Source organism: Gadus macrocephalus, chromosome 2 (assembly GCF_031168955.1).
Source record: "Gadus macrocephalus chromosome 2, ASM3116895v1".
Taxonomy (NCBI): Eukaryota; Metazoa; Chordata; class Actinopteri; order Gadiformes; family Gadidae; genus Gadus; species Gadus macrocephalus.
In genome coordinates, this window is record NC_082383.1 from 18753839 (window position 1) to 18771929 (window position 18091).

Genomic DNA, 18091 nt, shown 5'->3' on the forward strand with positions numbered 1-18091 from the left:
TCAACTTGTTTGTCCGGTACTCTCTCGTCTGTTTTACTGTGTTGTGTTGTGCAGTCCGCGGTGAGGTTCTGCAGTGCCGCCTGTCGCCAGCGGGGGCACTGCACCCCGTCCGCGGTCAGCTGGAGACCTTCAAGGCCGGGCCAGGGTGCGCCGCCCAGGAAAGGGGGGGCCAGGAGATGCACCTGGTCGCGGTGGGCCGGCCCACCCACGGCCGCATGGTAACCAAGAAAAATACAATTCATAAATCAATCAATAACCTCAACACTTGAAACTTCGTCAATATACAATCTGGGTCTTTAACATCATAGCATAATAGTTTCAAATTCAACTCACCTGCGTCACATGACCATAGAATCAACCTTCTATTTGCTGTCCAGCCGGCCCTACCTTCTCTCCGTCTACCTGTTCAGGTGACCGTGGTCCTGAGGCCTCTGACTCGGCCCCCGGCTCCTGATAGGAGGATCATCCTGCTACTCATCTCGGAGCAGGCCCTCGATTGGATGCTGGAGGCCGAGGGGCTGGCCACACAGCTCTCTGTGCTGGTACAGGTGTGTGTGTGTCTGTGTGTGTGTGCCTGCGTGTGAGCACGTGTTTGCATGCGTGCGTGCGTGCATATGTGTGTGTGTGCCTGTGTGCGCAGGTGTCTGTGTGTGTTTGTATGACATCACCTCCTTCGTCATCCCCTCATCTTCATCTTCGTCATCGCCCTAAACATATAATCTTCCTCACGTATTTAACTTCTTAATCTTTTTTTCTTCTACACCTTCATCTTCATCATGTCTCCATATCACCTTCATGTATTCACCATCATCTTCACCAGTGTCTGTATATCATCAGCATCTTCACCATCTTCATCATCATCTTCACCATCATCATCATCTTCATCGTCTTCATCATCTTCACCATCTTCATCCTCATCATCATTTTCACATCGACATCCTCATCATCATCTTATCCATCTTCATCCTCATCATCATCTTCACCACCTTCATCCTCATCATCATCTTCACCATCTTCACCCTCATCATCATCTTCACCATCTTCATCCTAACCATCATCTTCACCATCTTCATCCTCAACATTAGCTTCACAATCTTCATCCTCATCATCATCTTCATCATCATCAGCATCCTCGCTCATTTCCTCCTCTGTCAGTTTTGTTGATCGTTGCTCCTCCTCTTCATCTCCATCCTCCTCGTCCGCATTGGTCGACGGAGCCTGAGAGGATTGAGAGGACTTTTGCCTGCTGTAAAGCTGACCTTTGACCCCCCAAGGTGTCCCCTAACTCCACGGTGGTGTCCTCGCCCGCCATGGCGTTCCGGCTGCAGAGGCTCCGCCCCCCGCCCCCCTTCCCCCCCCGCGCCCTGCTGCGCTGGGCTCAGCGGCACGCGGGCGGCCTGACCTCCATGACCCACGCCGCCCACGCCGACCGTGTCTACACCCGGCTGGGGGAGGGTGAGTCCGCGCCGGGGGCCTCGGGACCTGAACCTGAAGGGTGACTTGCCGTTAAGTGCACAACGAAGCTCTGGCCGCCTTAGCTCCACCATACAGTTGTTCACACCTGGTGACCGAAACTAGCTTCAACAACTTCTTACTAACAAGTTCAAATTTACTTAAAACTGCAAAGCTAAACACACAAGTTCTTAGCTTCTGGTCCCACCAACAGCAGGATAACGTGCAACAACCTTCTTAAAGACAAAAGTCCTACCACTTGGTGCCCTCCAGATCCCTCGGCCAATCAGGCGTGCTCCCTGCAGCCCCTCTTCCTGTCACCCCACTACCTGACCTCTGACCTCCAGCAGCAGGAGGTGCGAGGCTGCCTCCCCCCCAAGGGGAACCGGAGCGGGGAAGAGGAGGTGCACCTGATCAGACTGGTCTCAGCCGGATCAGCCCTCTGTGGGTGAGAGACATGGATCTTTATTTTGTATTTAACGTTTGATACTTTGACCTCTTAATTGTTCACCTGCTTTGACAATGGCAACGTTAGTTTCTCATGCCAATACAGCTTGACAGACAGACAGGCAGGCAGACAGGCAGGCAGACAGACAGACAGACAGACAGACAGACAGACAGACAGACAGACAGACAGACAGACAGACAGACAGACAGACAGACAGACAGACAGACAGACAGACAGACAGACAGACAGACAGACAGACAGACAGACAGACAGACAGACAGACAGACAGACAGACAGATGGGTGGACAACCGGCTCAAACCCTAATAAATAAGGGTTAGGAAATGATATAACGACATTGCACATTAATAGTGATTCCCATGATGCATCACCAGTTTGGTTTAGGTATTCAGTTAAAGGTGATGGTCTCTCTCTCTCCTCAGGTCTCTGCAGGTGGAGGTGGTGGTCTCTCTGCTGCCGCCGGTGGCCCGGTCCGGTCCTCACCGGGTGGTCCTGGTCGTGAGCAGCCTGGTCCCGGTGCACTGGGGGGTGCTGGCTCCCGGTCTCCATGGCGATGTCTCTGTTTACGTGAGGACCCCCTGTTGTTGTTTTGATGTCCGCAGTGGAGGTTCTGTTTGGTGTTTATCTGTCATTCCTTGTTTGTTACCCACTTTTTTGGTCTACAAAGCTTATTTCAAGTATCAAGGTCAACACTGAGTCATATAAATAATTAATATCAGATATCTAATTGGGAATTGAACACAGTTATAGGAATCACACAAACAGTCGCATAGCATAACGACTACTACTAAGACGCTCACTTTCATAGCAGTCATCAGTTTCTCATCGCCTTCTCTCTCTCTCTCTCTCTCTCTCTCTCTCTCTCTCTCTCTCTCTCTCTCTCTAGTCCTCCACCGGTGTCTCTCCACCCTACCCGCCCCAGCCTCACCTCTCCTTCTCCAGCGTGGTGACCCCTGACCTCTCTGCTGTGCCTGACATGCTGGAGTGGGCCAATCAGAGGGGCTTTACCGTGGTGACGTCATACACCGAGGCCCCCCTGGCCAATCGGTTCGTGGTCCACCTGGCCGGGGGCGGGACAGGTGAGGAGAGAGAGGTTCTTCATCTTCATGATCGTCATCGTCGTCCACAACCCTTGTCTTCATCATATTTCAAACACTCCCGATATGAAACGTTAGCAAAGAAGAATATACTTACATTTACATTGAGGGCCTTTAGAAGACGCTTTTATCCAAAGCAACAAGTACATTTGTCAGAAGTGTGTTTGTGTCGGAGTGCTTGTGAATCGGAGTGTCAGTGAGTGTGTGTGTGTGTGTGTGTGTGTGTGTGTGTGTGTGTGTGTGTGTGTGTGTGTGTGTGTGTGTGTGTGTGTGTGTGTGTGTGTGTGTGTGTGTGTACAATGTGAACACCTGTAGGATGTGTGTGGCCATATACTTGGTTCATACTGCCGTCTTGCTCTTTACTTTGTTATAGTTGTATAATAATTTAAAATTTCTTTCCTCTGTCTTTATTTTTTCTATTTTACATGCTCCTTTTTCATTATTTTTGAATGACGTAGAGCGCTATGAGTGGCCGTCTTTGAATCACGTTGCCCCTCCCCTCTGTCCCCCTAGAGGCGGAGCCTGCAGGGGGCGGGGCCAGGGGTCGGGCCGGCTGGCCAGCTCAGGGCCGTCTGAGAGAGTGGCTGCTAGGCAACGCTGGGGGAGGAGCCAGGAGGGCGGAGCTACTTAGCGTTCGCTGTGATGACGGACGGCTCAATGTCTTGCTGGACATACACATCCTACAGGTCTTCACATTGTACCCACACACACATGCACACAAACACTCACCAATATTCTGATGGTCCCCATAATGCACACGCACACACACACACACACACACACTCACACACACACACTCACATGTATACACACATCTATTTGTTATCAGCATGGAATCATCACAACATTCTTAACTCAACTTATTATCTACATCTATCCATCTATCCATCTATCTATCTATCTATCTATCTATCTATCTATCTATCTATCTATCTATCTATCTATCTATCTATCTATCTATCTATCTATCTATCTATCTATCTATCTATCTATCTATATATACATACATACATACATACATACATACATACATACATACATACATACATACATACATACATACATACATGCATGCATGCATGCATGCATGCATGCATACATACATACATACATACATACATACATACATACATACATACATACATACATACATACATACATACATACATACACATATATATAGATATTTATCGTAGGAAATGAACTCGCTATTTTCAAACTGGATCTGAACCGGTTTGCTCAGGGTCTGTCGGAGCCGGTGGTTGCCGTGACGCTGCGGGACCCAGAGTGCAGGGCGCGGTCCAACAGCAGCCACTTCCTGCTGGCGTACCCGGTCATTTCCTGTGGGACGGAGGGTGCGCTGCAGGGCCATCCCAGGGGGGTGCAGTTCAAGAACACGGTGAGGAGAGTTGGCTGGGGGCGGCTAATGCGAAGCTAACGGGAAGCTAGCGGGATGCTAGCGGGAAGCTAGCAGGAAGCTAAGGGGGGCTTTGCTTGGAATATAAAGTGTGGTGGTCTGGGATTTGAATCCATGCTATGACCGCAGTGATAAATTTAAATAAGAGTCAACAATTTTATTCTAGATTAAATATTAAAGATATTTCAAATTTTATATGAAATAAAGATTACAAATAAAATAAGACTTCAAAATCGAATAAGAGCTTTATAACTAAACAAGAGATTTAAATTAAATAGGTGATTTAAATTAACCACCAGATTTAGCTTTCAGATGTGCAGAGCGAGAGGGACCCTTACGCCTCGTGCCTGCACCGTCCGTCAAAGGACGTCGGAAGGCGTGGCTGACGGACGGGGGAGCTCTCCACGGTCGTCAGAGCCCGAGTAGCGTCACAGTGCTTAAATTTGCACACGCAAACTGATTGGATGACGGATCCGTCTCTGCCGAAAAAGTTGAAAAATGTTCAACTTTTTGAGGGCGCCGAAGGCTCCAACGGAGTGCACGGGGATCCACAATGCATTGCGCGTCCGTCCCCATTCAAAGTCAATGGGGATCAGTCAACGGACGGAGGCAGTGGGCGCAAGGCGTTATGGAAAGCCAAGAAGGCCACAATCCGGCCCTAGAATGGCGCAGTAAAAGGGCTAAACCGGCCGGACGCCGGCCGGTTTAGCCCTTTTACTGCGCCATTTTAAAGATAAGCACAGTTTTTTCAATGAAGATTACATTAAATGAGACATTGTTAATGTTGTAAATTACTATTCTAGCTGGAAAGAGCTGTTTTTTAATGGGATATCTACATGTGGCGGTGTGTGTTTAGTGAGGTGTGTGTTGAGATTAAAACCCACAAACATTTAAGAATACAATATCAGGCTTTTATATATTATGAAATAATGTTAAAGGCCCACTATGCAGGATCGGCCATTTCTTCGCTGTTTTCTCGGTTTTCGCTCACTCTTTTCTCTACACAGCTCTCCCTACAGCTTCTTAGTAGATATTTTACAACACTGTCATAACAACTCTGACCCTTTCCCATGCACTTCTACGCTAGCCATCTGCATTTGTTTTCAAAGAATGGGCCTCTGTACAGGTGTACAGAGGCCCATTTCCAGGAACCAGCACTCCTGTGCTCTAATGGTAAATTGTTTAGCTAATCGTGTGAAAAGGCTAACTGATGATTCGAAAACCCTTTTGCAATTATGTAAGCACATTGAATAAAAGTGAGTTTTCATGGAAAACATGACGTTTTCTGGGTGGCAAGTGGCAACAATTATTTTTTGCTCATCTCTGGTCAGGTGTTCATCTGGAGAGAGCAGCCACGCCCCCTCCCTACCAACGGCCCCCAAACCACCGGGCCCCTGCGCATTCAGGTGAGGGGCATGTTTGTGTTTGTGTGTGTGTGTGTGTGTGTGTGTGTGTGTGTGTGTGTGTGTGTGTGTGTGTGTGTGTGTGTGTGTGTGTGTGTGTGTGTGTTTGTGTGTGTGTGTATGTGTATGTGTGCGACAAACAACCACAGTAACAATAGAAGACCTCTTTATGAATGAGTGGTAGTGATGGTTGTTCCGTGTGCTTAACTTCTCCTCTTCCATTTCATCCTCCTCCCCCCCCCCCCCCCCCCCCCCCCCCCCCATCCTCCTCCTCCTCCTCCTCTGCAGATCAGCTGTTTCTGTGCGTCTCCTCCGGATGACGATGAGGTCACCGCCTCTCTGGGTGGGGTACCCCGGGACCTGGGCTCTGGGGGGGGGGACCTACTCTTGGCCCCCACACCCCAGGCGGAGCCGGTCGGGGAGGGGCCAGTCGGTGCTGGGCCTGTCAGGGCTGGGCCGGTTGGGGCGGGGCCTGTGAGGGCGGGGCCAGTCCTTGCCCTCAGACTCTTCGTCTCTGAGAGCTTCCAGAGGAGCCGGACCGGCCCCTGTGTGGTCATCGCAGACCACCGCGTCTACGTAGAGGTGTGTGTGTGTGTGTGTGTGTGTGTGTGTGTGTGTGTGTGTGTGTGGGGGGGGGGGGTCTTTGTGTGTGTGTTTGTGTGCATGTGTGTGTCTGTCTGAGTGTGTGTTTGTCAATGTCTGTATGTAATGTCTGTATGTTTGTGTGTGTGTTTGTTTGCGTGTGTGTGTGTGTGTGTGTGTGTGTGTGTGTGTGTGTATGTGTGTGTTTAGGTAGAACATATATTTTTCTTCTTTATGTATTCATTTTTCTTTAATTAATTAAAATAGCTATTAATTAACAGCCTCAGAGCTAATGAGAAGCTATTGAGAAGGTTAGCTTCTCATTAGCTCCGAGGCTGTTAATTAACTTCTCAATAGCTCCATGGTGGATCTCTGGTCCCCCTGCGCTCTCTCTCCCTCCAGATCTCCTTCGCGGGCCGCTTGGCCGGCAGCCTGGAGCTCCGGTCCTGTGTGGTGTCCCCCGAGTCGGACCCCAAGAGTGCCCCCTACTGGCCCCTCATCAGGGACCGCTGCCCCGCCCAGCCCTCCCTCAGCCTCACCCAGCTCTGGAGGGGGGGAGGCCAGGGGGGAGGACCGGGGGGGAGGGGGGGCACGGGAGGGGGAGGAGGTGGGGCTGGGGAAGGAGGAGGTGGGAAGGGAGGAGGTGGGGAGGGAGGTGGGGAGGGAGGAGGAAGTGAGGTAGGAGCTGGGGAGGGAGGAGGACATGGGGAGGGAGATGGGGGAGGCGGTGTGAAGGGAGTAGTTGGTGGAGGAGACCGTCGAGCAGGAGGAGGAGTCGGGATGAGAGGCGGAGGAGGAGGAGGAGGAGGAGGAGGAGGAGGTGATGAGGGTCCAGGAGGAGAAACGCCCGGCCACGACGCGTCCGTAGAGACGAATGAAGATGGAGGAGTGAAGCAGAGGAGGAAGACTCTGGTCCGGCAGGAGGTCGAGGAGGAGAAGGAAGAGGAGGAGGAGGAGGAGACGCAGTCCTTGAGGTTCAGCTTCGTCCTGCCGCCCGTTTACAACGCCTCCGTGCAGTTCCTCCACTGCCGACTCCTCCTCTGCTCCTCCGGCTCCTCCAGTGAGGAGAACCCGCCGAGGACGCCCTGCCCGGAGGGGCAGCCCATCCCCCGCCTGACCTCTGCTCCTCCAGGCCAGCAGGTGGAGGAAGCACCTCAGCACAGTCCCCCCACACCCCATTTACACTAAGGCGTTTAGCAGACGCTTTTGTCCAAAGCGACTTACAATAAGTCCATATGTCAGAAGAAAGAGAAACAACAACATATTGCTGTTGGTACAGTAAGGATGTTCATAGAACCAAGTGCCAAGCACCATCTTGCCCCTCAGTATCTTACCGAGCTCCTCCATATCAAGACACCCACCCGTTCTCTCAGGTCCTCATCCTCCATCGAGCTCACCCTCTCCTGCTCGCCGGGTTACCATTGGGTCAAGAGCATTCATTCGCTCAGCCCCCCCCCCCCCCCCCCTCTTGAACTCTGCCTCATAACATCCAATACTCCAGTTCCATTATCACTTTCAAATCTCACCTGACAACTTATCTATTCAGACAAGCCTACTCCCTTTGAGTCAGTCGCATTCTTGGGACTAGAATGGCCCCACTCTTTTCTCTTGTTTTATTATGTTTTTTTTCCGCTTGCTTGCTCTTATGAAAGTTTGATTTGCATGAGTGTCAAGAAAGGCGCCCATAAATCAAATGCATTATTATTATTATTATTATTATTATTATTATTATTATTATTATTATTAATATTATTAATACTACAGACGGAGGGATCCCGTCTGTGAGGGGTTGCAGCCTGATTTGTTCCTCCGTGTGCTCCAGTGTGAGGAGAGGAACCTGAGCCGGCCCATGGTGGTGACCCAGCACCTCATGGTGACCCCGTCCCTCAGCCCGGGGGCGGGCCGGCCTCTGGCGCCCTCTGCTGGCCCGCGGCCCCGCAGACCCAGCGCGCTCGGCCCGCGCGGTGAGTGTGACCTACCTCAACATTCCCCTGATCCCGTTGTCCTGACGTTACAGCAGGACATTACAGTCTACTACCTCAGAGGTTATGTCTGCCAGTTCCACCCTTACAGACACACACCCTTCCTATATCTCCTTCCACGTTACTCTGATATCTGGATCAAAACGTTGAGCATCAGACACAAACCCATGTTCTGCTTAGTGATATGAAATTACTTAAAGCGCTGTTAACTACTCACCAGATCAACACGTTTCTAGAGAAGGTGACTCAACATCACACTGGTTGAATAAAGCACTTTAATCCAACAGTGAATCTGAATCTTTAGATTCTGATTGCTACATGTTAGCTCGATGCTAACTACTGATGGGGTTGTCTGTGTGTTGTGGTCTAGGCTCCGTGATGGAGGCGGTAGCTTCATATGCTAACTGACTAGCTTGTCTGTGTGTTGTGGTCTAGGCGCGGTGATCGAGGCGGTAGCTTAATATGCTAGCTGATGGGGTTGTCTGTGTGTTGTGGTCTAAGCTCGGTGATGGAGGCTGTAGCTTCATGAGCTAACTAATTAGCTTGTCTGTGTGTTGTGGTCTAGACTCTGTGATAGACGCGGTAGCTTTATATGCTAACTGATTAGCTCCTCTGTTTGTTGTGGTTTAGGCTCAGTGATAGAGGTGCTGCCATTCATCGGCATCGTGTTCACGGCCTTCCTGATTGGTGTGGCCCTGATGGGGGCGCTGTGCTGCATCTACACCCACAGGTACTGGCTGCTCATTGGCTGTTCCCCAGCAATGAATATTTCAATAATATAAACTTTCAAAATAAAAATATAGTAGATGGTTGATTATTGGTTTAAAATATAAGAAGTGCAAGTATTTAATGGTGTTTAAATTTGTTCTGTCGTGAGATTATTAACGGGGATATTTTGGGAATGTGTGGTTTGATACAAGGAACCAAGATGCCAGTGGAGAGGAGATTCTGTCTGTTCACCACAGCGCCACAGCAGAACGGGAACCATGGCAACCTGAGTCCTCCTGAACCAATGGACCAATCAGAAAGCTCGGTGTAGCGGGCCAGGGTCTGACTGAGACCCGACCAGTACCCGACCAGTATCTGGGCAGTACCCATCGTTACCCGACCAGTTCCTGACCAGTACCCACCGTGACCTGACCAGTTCCTGACCAGTACCCATGTGACCCGACCAGTTCCTGACCAGTTCGAGACCAGTGCCCAGCGTGACCCGACCATGACTGAACCACATGGCTTTAGAAGAGCACACATTTGACTCAAGAATGTTCCAGAAAAGCACCTAGCCCGAGGGTAAACTTAGCCCGAGGCTAACGTTAGCCCGAGGCTAGCGCCCACTGTGTTTTAAGCTAGGTCAGGAGCTAGGCCTGGGCTCACCATCGGGTCAGAGCCTGTCCAACCTTCAGTTTGTCTGCTCCTCTGAACAGATACCTGTGTTCACATAAACTAAGCTCTGCACCAGAAAAGCTGTGATATAAATCTATTTTTTTTCTATTTCCCCCCAACATTATAGAGAGTTAACAATCTCTGAGAAGGAAATATTTGTTTACAAATCCAAACATAGAAAATAACTCGAAAGAAAAAGCTGTGGAAATGAATTTCACACCAGTGAACCTTTCTGAATCCTGAATTATACCAAACAGCGGTGGTTTAGCAATCTTCTTACACAACACAACCACACTGAGGTTAATGTGTTCCTCCTGTTTCACTGTTTCAGTCTTTCTGACCCTTTCTGACATGGCCAAGAGAATGGAGAGCACAGCCGTAGAGAGAGAAGGTTTGCGTCATCCCCGTTCAAAGTTCAACCGTTCAAACATTTGGAAATGAAAGCAAAACTGCAAGTGAGACGTTTTAATGTGCTTTTCAAGGTCAGTTAAAGGGCAGCACTTTGATATTGAACCATCAACTATTATTTATATTTTTTTATTTTATGTAACGTAGAGAAAAGGATTTAGCTAGGTCACAGCAGTTAATTGTTAAGATGGTTTGATATGTTTTTTTTAACCTAAAAAGTATACTTTGTATGTTCGGTTTGCAATACGAGGATGTAGCAAGTCAACAAACGTTGCTGTTTCACAGTTAAGAAAAGTGAGGACAGTTTCCACTGGTTCACGTGAAGCTCATGGACCATCTAGATGTGTGAACCAGGTGACGTCAGACTCAGGCAGACCCTCATCAACGCACCGGACCTCCTGTTGCTCTGGACTAGACCGACGCTTTAACGTGTCTCAATGCATCATCTCCACAACATCAGTCATTTCAAAGTCAATTGGCTTAAATAACAGCAGTTGGTAACACCACAAATCCACGGACACACCCTGAGATCCTCCAACCACTTTAATGATCCCAGACATAAGTAATCGGGAGTAAAACGGCAAACAAACAAACTAAAGGAGGCGGGGTCTCAGAACGCCTCGGCTGACCCCGGCCAGCGACGCCCCTCTGGGCGGGCTCCGAGGGTGGGGGCCCCCGGAGGGGCGTGGCTCCATGGGGGGGCGGGGCTCCCTGAGGGAGCGTTGCCATAGAAACAGGGCCCCTCCTGGTGGCGCTGCAGGGCGTGGCGGCGGTCGTGGCCGCGGGGGCGGAGCCGGCAGGAGACTGGCCTCTCGGCGGCGGCGGCGTGCTTGCGGCCGTGCGTGATGAGGTTGGAGCTCTGGCTGAAGGCCTTCCCGCACACCCGGCACACGTGGGGCTTCTCTCCTGAGGACCACGAGAGGAACATCTCAGAACCAGAGGAACATCTCAGAAGAACATCCCAGAACCAGAGAGGAGAACCAGAGGAACATCTCAGAACCAGAGAGGAGAACCAGAGGAACATCTCAGAACCAGAGAGGAGAACCAGAGGAACATCTCAGAACCAGAGAGGAGAGCCAGAGGAACATCTCAGAGAACACCTCAGAACCAGAGAGGAGAACCAGAGGAACACCTCAGAACCAGAGAGGAGAGCCAGAGGAACATCTCAGAGAACACCTCAGAACCAGAGAGGAGAACCAGAGGAACACCTCAGAACCAGAGAGGAGAAACAGAGGAACATCTCAGAAGAACACCTCAGAACCAGAGAGGAGAAACAGAGGAACATCTCAGAAGAACACCTCAGAACCAGAGAGGAGAAACAGAGGAACACCTCAGAACCAGAGAGGAGAGCCAGAGGAACATCTCAGAGAACACCTCAGAACCAGATGGAGAACCAGAGGAACACCTCAGAACCAGAGGAACAGCTCAGCAAAGAACAGAGAAACAACTGAAACAGAACATTAGGTGTGGTGGTTGCAAACCAGTGGTGGGTGGTTTCTAACCAGTTGTAGATATTTCATAAAGTGAAGCCAGTCAGCGAAAAATATAGAAAGTTCCTGTTGTTGTTTACGACGTTATTAGCAGTATGTTGTTTTGCAGTATTATCGAGTCAATATTCAACGTTTCCAATCTCCTGATTTATGAGCCTATATCTGTGGGAAACTTTTTGTCTTTAGAGAATTGTGGATTTCCTAATATCCTATTAGATATTCAATGTTTTTTTGTCTTTGAGTAGATAGTGGAGTCTCAGCCCCAAACAGGTGGAGAATAAAATAACTAAGTGTGTTAGTTCTAATACAGCTAGCTACTGAAAAACTCTGTTTTTAAAGTGGTTACATCGTTCTTCTTCATTAGATGTTGTGTAAGGAACTTGGTTGTTGTTATTGATATGAACACTGTAGCTTTTCTGCATTCGGGAATGTGTTAACCTAGTGATTGTTATTGCTTGGCACTTAGTTATATGAACATCCTTACTGTGCCCAGAGATATATTGTTGATTCTCTTTCTTCTGAAAAATGTATTTATTGTAAATCGCACTGGATAAAAATGTCTGCTAAACGTATGTAGCGTTTGGTAGAGGGGTCTAAACGTTGACTAAACGTGATGTGATTGGCTGATCAGGACGACTTCCTGCCGGCCCTCTCAGTGCGGGGCGCTGCGGTCACAAGGTGGGACTTGTTGCGTTACGCCCCATGTCACACGTCTCCCCCGAGCACCAGCGGGAAGTCCCGGCGAGAGACCGTACGGCCCTGAGCAGTGCGATGTCCTCCGCACACGTAGAGATATGTAGAGTGGTCGAGAGATCCGAGAATAAAATGACTCAACAAGGCTTTGAGTAGTGATGCAGAGTATAACGAAAGGGTGGGTTATGCAGAAGTGTGAACTCCGATATACCGGGGGGTGGGTGTGTGTGGGTGTGTGGGACTGACTTTTAGTAGATATGTGTTCACTGATGTTGCTAAGGAAATGTATGTTTCCTTCTCTTCTGTGGAAAATAAAACGCATCGTGCACTGATATCCTCTTCAGGTCTTCTGTGATTTATGTTGTTATTAAAGGAGCATTTCACCGGTGGAGGTGTCACGTTAAAATTGTACCGGGGGCGAAAATTGTACCGGCCTACGTCATCGTTTGTTTACATCCTGACAACCTGCCCGGCAACAGACGACGCGATGCAGAAAACATGTTTCCAAACGACGAAATAACATAATACAGATAGCGGATCGCTATCTGTATTATGATAGATAGCGATAACACTTGTTTTTACTTTATATTTGTATTGTATTTAATTGTTTAATCGAAACAATAAAAAAATGTGCCCGTGAAACGGGCGATCGCGTCAAATGACAAATGTTTTGCCCGCGAAACGGGCTCTTGAGGGTTCTTGAAACATAATACAGATAACGGATCGCTAGATAACACTTGTTTTTACTTTATATTTGTATTGTATTGAATTGTTTAATCGAATTTAGCTAGTAAACTGAGTGTTTTAAGCAGGTTTCATAGTCTAGAATGTTCAAGAACCTTCCTACGTGATTTGACGCGTCATTTGACGCGATCGCCCGTTTTGCGGGCAATTTTTTTTATTGTTTCGATTAAACAATTAAATACAATACAAATATAAAGTAAAAACAAGTGTTATCGCTATCTATCATAATACAGATAGCGATCCGCTATCTGTATACAGATAGCGATCCGCTATCTGTATTATGTTATTTCGTCGTTTGGAAACATGTTTTCTGCATCGCGTCGTCTGTTGCCAGGCAGGTTGTCAGGATGTAAACAAACGATGACGTAGGCCGGTACAATTTTCGCCCCCGGTACAATTTTAACGTGACAGAGGCATGAATATGTATTGAAATTGTGTCCTATATGTAGTCGAATAATAAAATAAAATTCTAATTTGGTGCCGTCTTGACCTAGCCTGGCTCCGCCCGCCTAAGTACTTCCGCTCAATTTGAATTTCCCTTCAGTACTAGGGCTGTTTCCCAATGTCAAGGAAGCATGCTCAACGGCCGCCCTTTTAAGGACGCTACGTCATAGAACGCCGACAAGCACTGTTCCAATGTTGAGGACACTCGAAAGCCGCGCCATTTTTGCGTCCTTTGTTTTTGAGAATTCCAAGATTTTTCCAATAGGGTCCGACTGCGTCCTGCGTCCTCCTGCCAAGACACGCCCCGTGTACAAAGACACGCCCCTCGTGTGAAATACACGCCCCTCGTGTGAAATACACGCCTATACAACGACGGGACTCTCTAAATCGACGCCACTTCGACCTGGGCGGGACTTTACGTCCTACGTCACTCGCTATGTGTGCGCGTAGCCGTCACTCGCGATGGGTGTGCATGTGAGAAAGGTTTTGGCTTTTAGTGTCTATGGGTTGGTAATAACGGTTCTGATGATTTTTCTGATGGAAAAGTGGTCTTTTATTTCCATAATCTTTGTTCAGTGAACGCATAAACCCGTTTGTTAGTTAGCAGTTAAACAAAATGCGATCTCTTTGTTTACAGTTACCAACGACCAATGTTTAAAGACTGATGATTGGGGGTTCGATTCCCTAGTGATGCAAGGTTTTTTCTTTCATTTTGGACTGCACACACAACGCGAGTGACGGATACTCGCACAATGTACACACATCACTGTCTTTACAATTTCTAGGCAACCGAAGTTTAAAGATTGTCAAGTGGTTAACTCTTGAATCGCATGTACTAAGACCTGATGGGTTAGTGGTCAGAGAACAACTAATTAACGCGGGGATAAGGGGTTCGATTCCTTAATGAATCTAGCTTTTTTCTTTCATATTGGACTGGATGTTTGTATGCCATTTTGCGTAACTTGTAGTTTATGATGAAGAAATGTTACTGGGGTTATGGTTAGGGTAACGGTAAGGGTAAGACACAAAGTGTTTTTGCAACACAATATTTCTTACAATAACAAAGTTCAAAGTTTTGATGACTCCAGTAGGAAACTTAAGATACCTAGAGAAATGCCTGAGTGCTCACAAAACATCAACAAGTAAGCAGTGTGGTACAGGGTGATAATTTCTGATATACAGTACAAAAGCTGAAACTATTAGCCAGGAGTGGGAAAGATGCAGACGCAGACGTGGGAAGCAATAAGACACACCAACACACAGTTGCCTGTTGCAAAGTGGTTCAGAGTTTAATATAAATAGTTAGGGTTAGCTGGTATGGCGTTATCTGGTATGACTATAGTCTAATGTTAGCTTAGTTCGTGTTGTTTCGTCATGTCATTTGTAGAAATATAGCCTATCATCACAGACTTCGTTCATGGAAGTTAGTGAGAGTTAACCTGTTCATAATAATTATTAATATATTGAGTAAAATGCATGTTAAAGCCGTGCTGTGGTTTATTTAGTGTCATCCGTAATCACCAATGTGATACTACAGCAACACGATTTAGCAAAACTGTCATGCCTTTTTTATTGTCTAACTTTTAAGGAATAAATCGTTTTTAGATGTGTTTCTAATATTATGTTCTACCTTCATGGTTCAGGGACTTCAACCACAGGCATATGGGAACGACTGTGGGATCTCATGATTATGGTATACTCAGTCGCAGACTTAAAATGTACTGAACAGATATAACAACGCGTGTGAATGTTGTCACCAATTACATTTTTCCATCACAGTATGCTTGGTACCTTGCCATGGAGGCACCGTTTAACTTCACTGTTGTAAGTAGGCATTCAATTAAATGAAAAAAGAGCTGACGTTTAAAATAAGAATTGGATTTTTGACATATGTAAGGTTACAACATCGAAAAATTCATACTTGTTTACATATTTTATCATTGTCAATTCTTGCAATATCCCCTTACTTTTGAAAGTCATGCCAGTCCTCAGAAAATTGTGGTGCACAGTACTGCTTGAGAACTTCCACCTTGATTGGTATGTTTTTGTTTATTTCAAATATGAATATATACCTCAACCCCAATATTAACAAAATATGTATAATTCCAATCATCATAATTTCTCTTTATTTATAGAGGCACGGCAGAAGGTTCCCACACTTCATGGAGGAGGCCAAACAAATGGCGGCTGGACTACTTCCACCAGTCTTCAGACTGAAGCGAAAAAGAGAAGTGAATGACGTTTCCAGTGACAGAATCCAAATAGTATATTGTATAGGCTTAATATTGATTTGACTGTTTGATTCTTTGACAGTGAGTTGGAGCTGATGGCAGTCAGCATGAAGAAGCTATATCTTTAAGGAAATTAAATTAACACAAGCTAGCTAGACTATGAAACACTTTAAACACTCAGTTTACTAGCTAAATTCGATTAAACAATTAAATGCAATACAAATATGAAGTAAAAACAAGTGTTATCTAGCGATCCGTTATCTGTATTATGTTATTTCATCTTTGGCAACATGAGCGCGAATGTTTTTTGAAACCTGCTTTAAACACTCAGTTTACTAGCTAAATTCGATTAAACAATTAAATACAATACAAATAGAAAGTAAAAACAAGTGTTATCTAGCGATCCGTTATCTGTATTATATTATTTCGTCTTTGGCAACATGAGCGTGTTTTTTTTTTTTTAAACCTGCCTGGCAATGGACAACCCCACGTAATCTGTTGTCCTTTGCCTGGCAACGGACAACTGATTACGTACCTGGTACAAATTTGGTGTCACACCGCCCACACCGCTCATCTGAATGTGAGAGAGACAGAGATATCTGGAAAAATCGGATCCTTATTTGTTACCCCCAGTTTTTTTTAGTCCATTAGTATCGGCCTCACGCTTGCCTCAAATCAATTTGACATGACATATATATTTATTTAGTCCACAACCCCTCCCCATACAGTGAAGATATCTTGAAAGCGTTCAAGAGCACTGATGCCTACCAATATGCTGTTGCTGGATGGGTTAAGGACGCTAAAGTGAGGCACTTGGCCACCAATAATCTTTATCTGATAATGGCAAAGTTGAGTACTATATATTTGTGACTTCTTGTGAGTGGGTCATATGTCAACGTTTTTTGTATGCATTTTATTCATTAGTAAGCTACATGGATATGCCATCCATCAGAACCTTTCATTACCTGCACTAAAGAGAATAAAAGAGCGCATCCTCATTGTTGGATTGTGGTCGTAGGCGTTGTTGTTGGTGCCGAGTTACCACTGAAACCAGTGGGTCAGTGGGTGGGATCGGTCGTCAAGATGGCGGCGCAAAGCTACAGTGACGTCACGTGAACCAAACAAATACCGCAAGACTGCTTGAAAATCATTTCACACAACATTTCTAGTGAAGAGTATTAGTTGGTGAACTCAGGGAATTAGTCCTCGTTTGTATTTCTTTCGAAATGGTGAACTTTTGCATGGTGCCATCTTCTATGTCAGATCCAGTACCTTCCGCCATTGTACTTCAGTTTTATCAACAGCCTCTGTTAGCTTAGCTTCAGACGCTGTGGATGTTAAGGTACGGCCACACCAACCACGTTACTCGCGTTTGGGGCGTCGGGAACCATTGGTATAGGCGCGTAGACGCGTTAAGGTACGGCCACACCAACCGCGTTACTCGCGTTAAGGCCTAAATACACCAGCGCAGCGGCGCGCATTTTACACGCATCAAAAGCTGCCCCTAGCACTGTTTTGTACTTAAAGGATTTTTTTTTGTACTTGAAAGATTTAAGTTTGTACTTGAAAGATTTTAGTTTGTACTTGGAGGATATTTTTTTGTAATTGAAGAAATATGTTTCTTTGTAGGCCTATGTGTAAAACATACTGTATTTGTTTCTGAAGCAAAATGCATTAGTTTGTGAATGATGTTTTGTATTTGCAAACCACACTGAGTGTGTGTGTGAATCGTTGTGCGTGAGTAAAACACGTTTTGTGTGTGTGTGAATCGTTGTGCGTGAGTAAAACACGTTTTGTGTGTGGGGGGGGTTTTGGCATGATTCTAACTCCATACTGCTGCCGCCCGTGGCGTGAGTGGTGTACTGCATGTCATGCATTGCCCGCGACGTTTGCGTATGCTGTAGACTGTGAAAGGAAGCGCGTCGCTCACGTCACTCGCGTCGCTTACGCGCGTTGCTCGCATTGACTATGTAACGGCCCTTAAAGGCCACACTGCACGCTTTACTCGGGTTAAAAAACGTGCATAACGCGCCTAACTTGACGCTTGATCATTGTGTGTCACAAAAATTGTTCAACGCGCCTAACGCGCCTGTGGCTGCGCTTGATTTAGGAGTCCGAAGTAGGAAACCCAAACGCCGCCTGTTTGGGTGCATGATAGAGTTTAGATCGGGTGCTTTTAATGGCATAACTATGTTACTATTCCCACCCAGAATAAAGAAAGATGTCCGCCATATGCTTCTGTGCAAGCGTCACTACTCTCTGCCAGTGACGTCGGGTCAAGCTCCACGCTGGTTGGCT

The 18091-nt window shown here is 46.9% G+C and overlaps 2 protein-coding genes and 2 long non-coding RNA genes across 4 annotated transcripts in view; 3 read left to right on the plus strand and 1 right to left on the minus strand.

Moving 5' to 3' along the window:
• Positions 1-8: 8 nt before the first annotated feature.
• Positions 9-10133, plus strand: engl (endoglin, like; the record flags this gene model as incomplete). Its single annotated transcript, XM_060067883.1, has 15 exons — positions 9-218; positions 411-548; positions 1275-1455; positions 1630-1900; positions 2342-2486; positions 2806-3031; positions 3530-3607; positions 4213-4415; positions 5765-5839; positions 6125-6418; positions 6821-7000; positions 7211-7558; positions 8241-8382; positions 9031-9130; positions 10115-10133. Coding segments are annotated over 15 exons (2610 nt in total), but the record flags the coding sequence as incomplete, so codon positions are not given.
• Positions 10029-18091, minus strand: part of LOC132451451 (zinc finger protein with KRAB and SCAN domains 3-like) — a 12922-nt gene continuing 4859 nt past the window's right edge. The window contains exon 5 of the mRNA XM_060044036.1: positions 10029-11097. Within this exon, the coding sequence (XP_059900019.1) occupies positions 10802-11097 (296 nt within the window). The 3' untranslated portion in view covers positions 10029-10801. The remainder of the gene's footprint in view (positions 11098-18091) is intronic.
• On the plus strand, positions 11856-13591 carry LOC132451463 (uncharacterized). Its single transcript, XR_009524070.1, has 2 exons — positions 11856-12766; positions 13532-13591. It is a non-coding gene; the product is annotated as an uncharacterized LOC132451463 (long non-coding RNA).
• On the plus strand, positions 14977-15922 carry LOC132451459 (uncharacterized). Its single transcript, XR_009524069.1, has 4 exons — positions 14977-15390; positions 15539-15599; positions 15700-15793; positions 15876-15922. It is a non-coding gene; the product is annotated as an uncharacterized LOC132451459 (long non-coding RNA).